General features: G+C 27.6%; 1 protein-coding gene across 1 annotated transcript; it reads right to left on the minus strand.

The window, feature by feature from the left end:
- Window positions 1–863: 863 nt before the first annotated feature.
- Window positions 864–1,106, minus strand: LOC113853253. Its single transcript, XM_027483775.1, has one exon. It carries the CDS (start codon window positions 1,104–1,106, stop codon window positions 864–866), a length of 243 nt encoding a protein of 80 aa, XP_027339576.1.
- Window positions 1,107–13,251: the final 12,145 nt, after the last annotated feature.

The raw sequence follows: 13,251 nt of genomic DNA on the forward strand, positions 1-13,251 counted from the left end.
AACAACTATTAAATTCATAATCCAATAATAACTAAATCACATCCATGTGAAAGTTTGATAAATATCGAAAGTAAACTTCAAATGATAATTTTTTAACCACATAAGAATTTTAAACAACAATTTCAGTATATAACGAGATATAAACTTGTGCATTTCATGAATGCCATAAAATTAAACGTGTTGTACACATTTTAATTATATAATAAGTCATTTTGGTGAAAGTAACATTTATTTAAAGTTATTCCATCCAAGTATAAGAATGTGTGATGGCTTTTCTTTTAAAGGAGCTTTCTGATTGATAGTTTTGTTTGTCTTTCTTGATATAAATAATATTTTATGCATAAATTATGTTGAAAAAGAATAAAAAATATTTTAAGATTATTTTATTATTTTAAATAAAAATAATAGATATAATATAAAAGTGATGGGTGAAAGAAAAAAATATTTAAGTAAAATATGAGTAAGAAAAATAAATTAATTGAACCTTAATTTAAATATGAAAAATAATAAATAAAATAAATAATTATTTTATTAAAATATGTAGGCAATCATTTAATTATATTAATACATTGAATTTTATAATTTTAATAAAAATATATGATATATAAATTTTTATCATGCATAATTTTATAGTTAAAAGAACTATTATAATAGATATAGAGAATCATATTATTTCCGATAACAAAGTATTGGATCCATACGCTAATTAAACACATCACTACTTTCCAATGAACAATCGGAGGATTGGAAGACAGCAGGGGGAGTGATCCATGTAGGAACCAATCAATTATGTCATAGAAAAAGAAATAAAAGATACAAAGTTACTTCCAATAATGGAAATTAAGCAATGAAGAAAGGCAATTTTAAGATGCAAATTGTTGCTTAGAGTCAGTGACTCGAGTGGCATAGTATCTAGCAATGAACTCAGAGGCTTTTCTATCAATGCCAGGCTCAGCAACCCAATGCCCTCTATCTTCATCACTTGCAAATATCCTTCTCCCACTCCCACTACCTTCCCAATAGTCACTGTAATGGCTTCCACCTGAGAAACAAGCCTTGAATACACTGCCAAAGGAGCAAATAGATGATGATCTCTTGGCTCCCATTGTCTCTTCCCTCTCTTAATACGCTTCTTCACTTCTTCAACCTCTTTCTTATGATTGTGAGTGACCCTTCTAGTTCTCTCAATAGTACTTGTGTTCTAAGTTGTAAGTAACATAGACACAGGTGTTGGTATTTATAGAGTTTAATGTCACGTGGAGTATATGCCATAATACCTAATGTTTTACGATAGAAAAGGAGGGTAAGGATTCCCTGATATCATTGATAAGAATGGTTATGTCATTATTGTAAAACTCGAAAGTGGCATAAGCATTCTCGTCCCCTACTTTTGAATTGTCACGCAATACTTCTCCCCTAGCTAGCTAGCTAGACGATATATACACTGCCCAACTTTGCTTTCGTTATTATTATCACTTTGTTTCCGACTGAAGATGCTTTTTCCTTTATATATATATATTTTGCCTAAACCTCGATATTAATTTTTTATTATTATTAAATGGTTTAGGTCAGAATGAAAGAGAAAGAAGCAAAGAAGAGGATAGACATGTAACTAAAGTATATGATGTGAAACTTCTGTATCTTAAAAACTAAAAAAAGGAAAAGAATTTAACAATTATTGATAAAGTTAGAGAACAAAATGAGGTGGAGAAAAATAACAATAGTAAATTATAAATGTCTACGTTATTAATACTTTGGGGGGGGGGGGGGGGGGGTGTTGAAAGTGAAAAGAAGAGGATGAAGTTGACATGACAACTTTACAGCTGGTAACTTTATTTATTTACTAAGACTAAGCAGATATAGAGAGGAAGTGATTCAAAAATCATGAACCAAGTAATGAAGTTGGGTCTCTGGAGACTTGTATTTGACGGCGGGTGTTAAAGTAAAGTATAAATAAAGAGGTTCTACAAGTAAAAAAGTTTTATACGAGGTAGTAAAAGAAAAAAAATAAAAAATAAAAAAGAGACTATACCATGAGGACAAGTGTTTGAAGTTAAATATAAATAAAGAGATGTTACATTAACTGATAACAGAGAAATTGGGTAATATATTTGTGGGAGGGTATCCCACAACCTGTTACCTTAAAATTTTAGGTTAATGTGGTGTTCAAATCCACCTATATGGTTTGCTTAATGATTCAATATGACAGTGAAGATATATGTGTCTAAATGCTAAAGCAAGAAAAACAATTATGAAACCAAGCACCATACCAATGATAATTGGTTTAGATTGAGTTTGATTGGGATTATCAAATTCATCATCTCAATTTAATCCAATAAAAAGTACAAATTCACAAATAATTGTTGTGAAGTTTACCAACAAGAATAGAGACAAATTAAGATTAATTTTATTGACATATAAGCGTGGTACATTTTTTAAAGAAAGATGAGTTACAAGCTACAGCAGCGAAACTACTTTCAGTATGGTCTTAACAATCATTTAGTAGATTAAATGTTTGTTCCATCGGAATGCATCTAATTTTGGCCATTGGAAGGAACTATTCTAATTTCAACTAAAGTAAACTAATATACAAATCCAAGATGCTCTCTACTTGAAATGAGCACATTGCAAAATAATAAAAACATTAGACTTATCATCCCATGATATAATTGTTATCTATCTGTTTATCTAGAACAGATAACTTCAAATCAGATTCCATCAGTTTGTAGAAGGGCATGTTTTTACTGGTTCAAGACCAACTAAACAAGCTAAGTAAGAATCTGAAGTGCTTCATAAGAGAACAATATATCTCCAAAGTATCCAACAAGGTTCTCAAATGTTATGCTATATATATAGGGAAAAAGTGAAACATGTATCAGTGAGTTGACAGTCTTCTCAGCTCTAGCTTACTAGGTACATAGCATATATTTGCGACTGAAAAAATGTAAAACTAAGTTGTTATAATCGAGTAGTATTCCCGCGCTGAAAGTAACTTTGTTTTACTAAAACCAGAACTGAGAACCTTATGATTCCAAGGATAGACATTGATTGATAAGCAAGATGCTGGAATGGTGTTCTAATTTATGTATGCTCTGACATCTAGCCATTCTCATGTAAATTTAGTGGTGATTCCATTCAACTTTTGTTCGATGGTTTTCCCATAGAAAGCACAAGAGGACAAACTTCCTTTATGCAAGTTACTGTTATAAGTTTGCACTTACATTGTACCAACCTTGCACTTGTTAAGAAATTTTCTTTTCTTTTTTGTTACAGAATGTTTAGGTTAGTTGGATCTCTAGAGCTTATTAAAATCAGTGAAGACTTAAAAAGTGTTTTAAAAAATCTTTATAAATCTCATTATATATTTAATACAACTACATTAACTAATACTTAAACTTAAAGACTACAAATTATACCAAAATAATCTTCTTGAAGGTTAACAAGATTATTATACCGTGAATATAAATTGAACTCGCATCTTTAAAGAATATGAATTTAATTCTTACAGGACCAATCATCGGTAAATTTATTATAATATTGTAAATTAAAAAATAATTTATTATTTTATAGCAAATCTGAAATAATTTCTTAATCTGGAGTTTTTTTGTCACGTGGATCAATTTTTTGCCATACGGCTGGCGAAAGTAATTAATTTTTGAATTTTTTAATATCTATTTCGCCACAAAAAATACAAAATATGACTTCTTAGAACAGTTAGTTTAAAACCGCTCTCATAACTCTATTTTAGAGAGCGGTTCCTTATGAACCGCTCTCAGTAGTAATTTTAGAAAACAGTTCCTTATGAACCGCTCTAAAATTTCAATATTAGAGAGCAGTTCCATTTGAACCGCTCTCAAAAGTCATGTTAGTCATGTTAATTTTGATGGATCTTCTGGTCCGGGATTAATAACCCTACTTTATTGTGAAGATGATGCCATCTATACAACAATAAAAAATATTAGTAAAAAAATTTCATTCAATAATAATAATTTATATTTTACTAACATATTAATAATACATATTTTATAAAGGTCAAACAAATTTTCTAACAAATCATTATCACATTGTAATGACATCATATTATATTCATTACAATGTATTATAAATGCAAAAATCAGGTGTATACTAGCATAAAATTAAATTACATTTTAATTTTTTCATATTTCCAATTTAAATCTACATAAATTACATTTAATTTATAATTATATAAATACTATTACGTTTTTTAAAGTAAAAAATATTATTATTTACATACAAATTTTATTTAAATACAAAACTCTACTTATTGCATAAAATTAAATTACATTTTTATTTTTTTATATTTCTAATTTAAATCTACATAAATTTTATATAAATACAAAACTCTAATTACTAGCATAAAATTTAATTATATTTTTATTTTTTCATTTTTCTAATTTAAATTTACATATATTACATTTAGTTTATAATCATATAAATAATATTACATTTTTAAAAGTAAAAAATTTTATTATTTACATACAAATTTTATACATACATTTTATATAAATTATGATTACTGCATTTAAAATTTTACAATTTTAAAATTTTACTTCATTATAGGTGTAAAAATTATTTATTACAATCAAACTAAGTATAAATTATTATATTTAGTTTTATATATTTATTTTATTTAACTCAATTTTTAGTTTTATATAATTTTATTTAACTCAAGTAAACTATATTTAGTTTTATATAATTACAATGCCTGAACGGTTTCGATAACTGTAAGGCGAAATAAACTTTCACCAGTAGCAGCGCGAATCATCTCAGATGTTGCCACGTGTATCAAAATCTCCCCAGCCGTCCATTTTAAATCTAAGAGAGCAATTCCGACAGGACCGCTCTCTAATATGTACTTCTGAGAGCGGTTCATGTGGAACCGCTCACTAACATGACTTTTAAGAGCGGTTCCTTATGAACCACTCTCTAATATTGAAATTTCAGAACGGTTCATAAAGAATCGCTCTCTAAAATAGAGTTATGAGAGCGGTTCATAACTAACCGCTCTAAGAAGTCATATTTTGTATAAAAAATTCAAAAATTAATTACTTTCGCCAGCCATTATAGTAAAAAATTAATTCACGTGACAAAAAAACTCCAAATTAAAAATTTGTTTCAGATTTACTATAAAATAATAAATTATTTTTAATTTACAATATTATAATAAATTTACCCCAATTATCATAAGTAATTAATAAAATTTCTAATTGTCAATGTCAATATCAATATCAATATCAATATCCAAAAGCTGCCTTTCTTTTTTCCTAGGTCAAGACTTCAAAGTAAGGCTCATAATAGGCCTTACAAATTCACATTTCATGTCCTTTCACTTTACCAACTAAGTTGACTCGAGGGTACGAAGCCAATTTTTAAATCTTCCATTTCTTACACTTGCTGAAAGAGTAAAACTGAAAAAGATGCAAGTTTATCTGTGGGAATTTGTAGACATCTGCATTCTATGTGTAGTTAGCATATTCCGGTCAGATGCGGCATATCTATTTTGATTTGTTGCATGTATGTGCCCATAATATTTATGCCCCCAAAATTAATTGATGTTACTTTCCACGTTAACAGAACTGCATATCTTCAGTTTCTTGTCTTTCTTAATTGAATACAACATAAGCAGCATCAAGCAGTTTGGACCACACTTTTCAAAGTTCAACTTTCATAAATGTAAACTCGTCAGGACCACCATATCTTCTTCTACACTGCTTATTGCACCAAATGTTCAATTATCTACATTCAGTGAAAGCTCCACAAAATGCAGTGTGCACGAGAAGAAAGAAAAAAGAAAAAGAAAACAAGAAATTCCCAAAACAGTTCTTATTTTTCTTTCTCTTTTTCTTCTTTTTTTTTCTTTGTCATGCTCACTAACTCTACTCCCAAAAATAAGTTAGACACTAATTTTCCTCACCAAATTAGTTTCTTGTAAAAAATGAAATGTTAGAATTCAAGCCACTGTCAATGATTGGAAAATTTTATGATGTCAAATATATTTAAACAGATAACATTGAGCTATACATTCTGTAACGTTTTTATTCTTATTCTGTGATCACCCCTCAACAAAATTGTGTCTAAGATGATGATGAAATTACCAAACCAACTTACTTTTGAACATTATTGTTCATAATTATTTTAACTCATAAAAATTTGAAATAATTTACAACCATCTTACTACACTTTTACATGCAATAAGGGCATAAACCAAATGAAGAAAGACGGAAATTGGGAAAATTTTGACAATGGCAAACAAAGCTATCCAATCAGAAATATTCGTGTACAACTCACAAATTCCTTTTCGTACTATTTAGCATTATCCATTATTTTAAATCTGTATGCAATTCTTCTGTTGTCTTGAAAAAGAGGACCTTGGCCTTGGAATATAGTGAAAAAAAGTAAGCCACGTGACAGGATGGGAGACACAGAGCATTGATCACATAAAAAGGATAGAGGGGAAAACTTACAGACAATGTACATGAGTACTTTCCGTACTCCAAATTCTCTCCTTACCATAATTTGCCACGTTGATGCTTGTATAAAAGTTATATATCAAGATTCTTCATGTTCTATGTTGGGGTCAAGCAAAACTGTTATGTGCCATATTTTTTTTATCTAAATATATTATATATCAAGATTTTAGATTAAAATGAAAAATATACAGTATGTATTCAAAGATTTATGAAAAAAATTATAATAATAATTTAATATAAAAATTATAACTAATAATATTAAAATAAATATAAATTTAAATCAATTCAAATAGTCACATAATTGCCTTGCGTCCTTGTATACTATCTGTGTATATTAAAAAATTGAAACAAATTATTTTTTAAACTGTCAAATCAATTTTAAAAATTAAAAAACCTAAAATAATAAAAAAATAAAAAATTATATTATTTTTAGTTGTAATTTGATTTTATTTTTAATTTTTATTACTAAAATCAAATTAAATTGTACTTTTAACCTATATATATATATATATATATATATATATATATACATATATATTATATTATATTTTCATATAAAATTTAAGTTACTTATTTTTATTATAACTTTATGTAAATAAGTAGTATGTTGGCTTTATATATCATCAAATAAGTAGATCAATAAATAAAGGCTTATTTTAATTTAATTTAAAATTTCAATATATATAATGTATTATAAATATTAAAAAAAGATAGTTAAACTGTTTATAGTGATATTAACTGACTTATGTGGTTTAGATTTATAAAAGTATCTAAATTTTGTGAGACAAAATCTTTTTACACTACTATAAGTCTAAAAACTCTTACATTTAATTTGAATATTTTATTTAACTTAAATCTAACGAGTTATAATTTATTACTTCACTAGTTGTTAGATTTAAGTTAAATAAAAAATTCAGATTAAGTGTAAAAAATTTTAAACTTACACTAATATAAAAAATCTTTTCCAAATTTTATATATATTTTCATATTTTCAACTTCATTCTCTCAGTTTATCTTTTTCTTTTTTTTTTCTCTTTTACTAACAAATCCATAATTCTCTTATAGTTACACTCTTTTAACTAACATCTCGTTTTTTCTTTTTCAAAAAATTTACCAAATTTTAGACTTCATTAAGTTATCACTCTTTAATATAAATTTAAAGATCACATAAAGGTAATTTTTTTAATATATATATATATATATATATATCATAAAAAATAAGTAAAAAAAATCAATAATTAATTTGAATAAAATAATAAAAAATAATTTATTTTGCTTCAATTTTGATACTACATTTAAACTCAATAAAACTAATCACATTATTTTTTATGTTTGAAAAAACTGCCATAGTTTCCATCATTTGAATGGTTTACCAAAATAAGAATAGTCATGTTAAACTTTAACATATATAATTATTAGTCATTTTAATTCGTAGAACAGTTAATTGTTAAGGAAGGGCTAATATACATGTTAAGTGATAAATGAGATGCAATGTTAGGTAATATGAATTAAACTGTTTCTAAAATTTGACAATTTAGTGCTTTGAATACAAACAAAAAAATATTGTCACTTTCATCCCTATCATTTTCATTCTCAACCTCTCTTTCTTATTTTCCCAATTTTTATTTCGAGGACTACACCCACTCGTCACTCTCATTAAAACTCCTATCAAAATCGTCACACAGCCCATAAAGTGCCCCTCCTAAGTTCCAAGAATCCTTTGTTGCTCCCTTTGTTCATCCACAACAAAACATCTTGTGTTAACAACCTTAACTTCTACAAATCTTACCTCATTCCTCCTTGCATAGCTAACCTTGCTTAGTAATGCAATTGTACGTGTAACTTGAAGACAAGTAAGAAAGAAACTACCATGATAAATGCTGATCCAAGAAACCACATATATTAAAATTTGTGCAAATAATATATAAGTAAATTATATCCATCGGTTGGAAAACTATAATAGATTATGTGCCTGGCCATTCAATGTATGGATTGGACTTTCCTTTCTGATTTAATTTTACACGAGCCAGTTTGGGGGTAATATACACAGTTGCCCTCAAAAGGTCAAAACAGAAACCATGCTGTGATAGGAGCTAAGAGGAACATATTTTCTCAACAGAGTACGACATGTATCAAAATTTTACGCAGCTTAGAACTTATCTCCTTTCTTGTTAAAGTACAACCATTCAGTTTAAATATGTTAATAAACGTATATATATTAGAAAAAAGTTATATTATTCGTACAACAAATTTTTGTAACCCTTTTCCTATACTACTTTTCTCTGTATCTCACTATTCTTATTTCATCACATTCTCCTCTTTTTATTATTTTATCTCTTTCCTTTTGTATCAAATGTTGCATAAAATTAACGGACAAACTAGCAGTCGTGCACCACTCCATGGAAAGAGAAAAGAAATTTCGGGGAGAAATAAGAATCCATATTTAGATTGTTAAAAAGTGTGGAGAGTGAACATACTAAAACAAATAAAAGTATAATAACAATGAATCAATTTTTTACATTATTGATGACCACATTATTTCAGCTAACAAGAATTGGATCTTCCCCCCCCCCCCCCACCCAAAAGCATATCACTACTACAACCAAATGTGGGAGCATCTGGTGGTTGACAAGAAGGAATTTCAAGGGGCAAATTGGCGCTCAGAGTCAGTGACCCGTGTGGCATAGTATCTAGCAATGAAATCAGAGGCTTTTCTATCAATACCAGGCTCAGCAACCCAATGCCCTCTATCTTCATCACTTGCAAATATCCTTCTTCCACTCCCACTACCTTCCCAATAATCATCATATCTACTCCCACTTGAGAAACACGCCTTGAATACACTCGAAAAAGAGCAAGAAGATGACCTTTTGGCTCCCATTAACTCTTCTCTTCTGTTGCTAGTCAAGTGTCACTCTCAACTATCAACACTCACAAACAACCCCTTCTAAGTGTACACTTTCAAGAATGTTTGTGTTGAGAGTTTTGTGTATCTAGGTTGTAAGTGGCATACAGCACATGTTGGTATTTATAGAGTGGCAAGTTCATGGTGTTATCAGATCACCTATTGTTTTAAGATAAATAAAAAAATAGTGTAATGATTCTCTATTAATAAGAACGGTTATCTTGGTTGTAAAACTCAGAAGAAGCATAAGCATTCTTGTCCTCTACTTTTGAATTGTCACGCAATAGTTCTTCCCTAGCTAGGTGATACAGAGCCCAACTTTGCTTTTGTTACTATTATTGTCACTTTGCTTCCCTAGATGCCTTCTTTTTCTTATATGTATAAATAATGCCTACAGAATTAGAATAATGCTTTTACTCCTAATTTTGTTCAATCTACCTGTTGTATTTTTCTGATGAGGTGTAAGGTGGCATGCGCTAAATATAATGTGAATTAAACGGAATTTTCTTCAATATTGGGCTTTTTGAATTTACCCTTCATCTTCATCACTTACTATATTTACACCGTAATCTGATTAATCAGCTGTTATTATGATATTAGTGAAAGAGTTTCATCATACTAAGTGCTTGTGAGACGGCAAACCTTTTTAGTGATATCAAAATACATAGATTAAATGGCGAACATATAAAGTTACTGACACGTATAAAAAGTGAATTTCTTTATATCAAAGTTCTAGAACTCAGTACTTCAATTAAAAGGAAGTACAAGCATTTTGCAACATTTCGTGATCTACATACAACTTTTATATACTTTTTTCTCTTTCCATTCTTTAATTTACTTTGCAAAACAAAAAATAAAACCATTAGTTATGTGTTTAGATTAGTTTGTTTAAAAAATTAATTACTTATTTAACAGCTGTTTCTAAAGCTCTTAAAAATATAAAATCAATTATTTCCTCAAAATTAAAGTAAAGCAAACTTGACAAATAAATTTAAGCTAAGCTTTGAATCCTCTTATGAAGTTAAGTAATATGATGCAGTTACGTTAGAAAAAATGTTTATCTTTTTATCAAATTTATTTAGCAAATCTCACAATTAATCATGATGTATCTTTATTATTGAATAAAAAATTGTGTTTTTTTCCCCCTAAGATTACCATATGATAATGCTACGTCAGTTTCTAACATGACAACATGAAAAGATACAAATAGAATAAATTTTGCGTTAGTTTCTTTTCTTGATCATACAATTACACTTGAGGATTGCCTCCATCAATTCCCCTTTGATCAGGTTAGCACCAGCATATATATAATATGGAGTTATAAAATAAAGAAAAACTATCAATTATATTATAATAATAAAAGTAAATATTACTCTTCTTTTTTAGGAATTATTGACTGAAAACCTCTAGAAAAATAAAAGAAGACAAAACAACTAATGATTTATGTAAAGTTCAAGTTTCAAACTGAAAGTAAAAAGGACATGTGAATGTACATATAAAAAGGGTACGTATTTAATTGACGAGGAGTATCTATTCTCATTCTTAAATACCTATTACCACTTTTTATTTAAATATTATTATTAATTTAATTAACCAATATAAAAGAGTTTTCTATAAAATTATTTAAAGAAAGACATTTTAGAGTAATAATGGACTCAGTCTTAATTGATGTTATCAATTGTGAACTAGATGTATGAAAATATATATTAATCTTTTCATTTTTCTGTTCAGACATGATGTGAGGTAGTAAAACTTAGCAGCCTCTATATTTTTAGTTAGTAATGCAATGAGTCTGTAATTTGCATTAAAACCAGTTAATAATATTACTTGAACGAGCATAGATTTAAGCTTGTAAAGTTGGAGCCCGTACATTGTACCCGTATAGATTTCTCTTTAACAAAGCACGCTGTGAAGGCTTTGCTTTCTTTCTGCCTTTTCAGCTTTCCTTGACATAGTATATGTTTTTCGAGTTAGTATATGTGCGTTCTTCATTATCTTTTTGCAAAGGCAACTACCCATAGCTGTGTGTGAAGGCTGAGAACTTCCGAGAAAGTCCCCACCCATTGTTCTTCCAACGGAGAGTGCCCTCAAGCTGTCTTACGCACCTTTTCAGAACTTAATTCTTAAGGGATCCTTAAGGGCTAGTAGGTATGCGTACATATTTAGCTATTGAATTTCGATCAAATACACTGCCACAAAATCACTCCTTGTTTTCTCTTTATTAATTGTATTAGTCATTTGCTTGTTGAAGGCCTTTTTTACTGTAATAAGGGGTACAAATATGTTAGATTTATGGCCTAACCTAGTAGTAAAATAGATCAGATTTTGAAAAATGGTCTACATTAAGTAATTAGATCATACATAAATTTTAAACTCAAGAATTAATTAGTTAGTTTCAAACTCTTACAGTTCCTAACTTGACAGCTTATTTTCATCGCTTCTAATTTAAATCAAGAATAATATTATTTGATGCATTGTTTTCTTTCGGCCCTTTATTTATTAGGGTTCAAATAAGAAGAGATAAGTCAGGTACTGTTAAGGGTACACATACATAAGTTAGGCTGATATAGTGGCACTAGTCGATTTAATTTATATGCTTTCTATGCAGCTTTACCTGCATAATCCGTCAAAAAGAAACTCAAGATTTGGTAATCCTCCAATAATTGCAGATTATATAATTCAACACAAACACTTTCGGACCTCCTAACTTCATGTTGGAATTGATTCAATTATTTAGAGGAATCTTGATTTAATTATTGATGAGTGCCATAGAGAGATTCAATCATATACTCAAGCAATCGCCAAGTTTTCTTTTTCTTTTTTAATTTATTTTAGTTGAGAAAAAAGGGTTGTAATTTTAAGTAAATTTTAGCCAACAAATATTACAAAATAATATATTATTGCTCATACTGTTTATATTTATGGATATAGCAAATGTATTTTGATTTAATTCAACATAGTGATCTGTAAATAATTTCATATACAATCTCAGTGTCTTGAGACATGTCTTGCCTTTAGTTAAATGTTTGACATCTAATTCACTGAAACTTGTTTTTCATTAATCCCATTTTCTTGTTTTATTTTATATTGTTTTGCCAGCTAATTCTTATGCAAAAAGTAGTTTAATGTTTGCTAAAGAAGACGCTAACAAGGAATATTCAATATTTTCGTTTTAATTATTAAAAAAAATATTTTGAAAAGTTTCGAATTATTTGTAGTACAACGCGCACACTCGGATCCCAACCAGTAAATTATGAAAGCGTATACATATTACTTTGCACATATAATATGAATTTATACTTTCTCGTATGTATAATTATATAAATTTATCAATTATTTAAAAAGTAATATTTTTCTTTCAAATTTCAACCTTCAATTAAATTATGATAAATAATGCCAGCTCTGACATATACTCTATCATTAACTATCTATCATTGACTAAAATCACGTGTATTTTACTTTTTATTTTTAAATTAATAAATTTTAACTAATAATAAATTATATGACTAAAATTATATATATAAAAAAAAATATGTTACTAACATTATTATTAGATCTTTGATATTAAACATTATATTTAAATATTTATACTACTTAATAATTTTTTATAAATATAATATTAATTATTTTAATTTTATATAAAATTTTATAAATTTAATTTACTTCGTAAGAAATTTAAACTAAATGTTAAATTAATTAATCTCATACTTTAATAAAAATTTATATTAAATAAAATATAAATAAAAGTTTAATACATAATATAAACAAATTTTAAATCTCTTTCGATATAAAAATATAATAAATATTTTTATAATAAAAATTATTATTATTATTATTATTATTAATTACTTAAAC

Source organism: Abrus precatorius, unplaced genomic scaffold (genome assembly GCF_003935025.1).
Source record: "Abrus precatorius isolate BTA unplaced genomic scaffold, Abrus_2018 Scaffold10, whole genome shotgun sequence".
NCBI lineage: Eukaryota > Viridiplantae > Streptophyta > Magnoliopsida > Fabales > Fabaceae > Abrus > Abrus precatorius.

What these genes read in the sequence shown, in the direction of transcription:
- LOC113853253 (XM_027483775.1), bottom strand. Translation starts at nt 1,106, where the DNA reads ATGGGAGCCAAGAGATCATCATCTATTTGCTCCTTTGGCAGTGTATTC.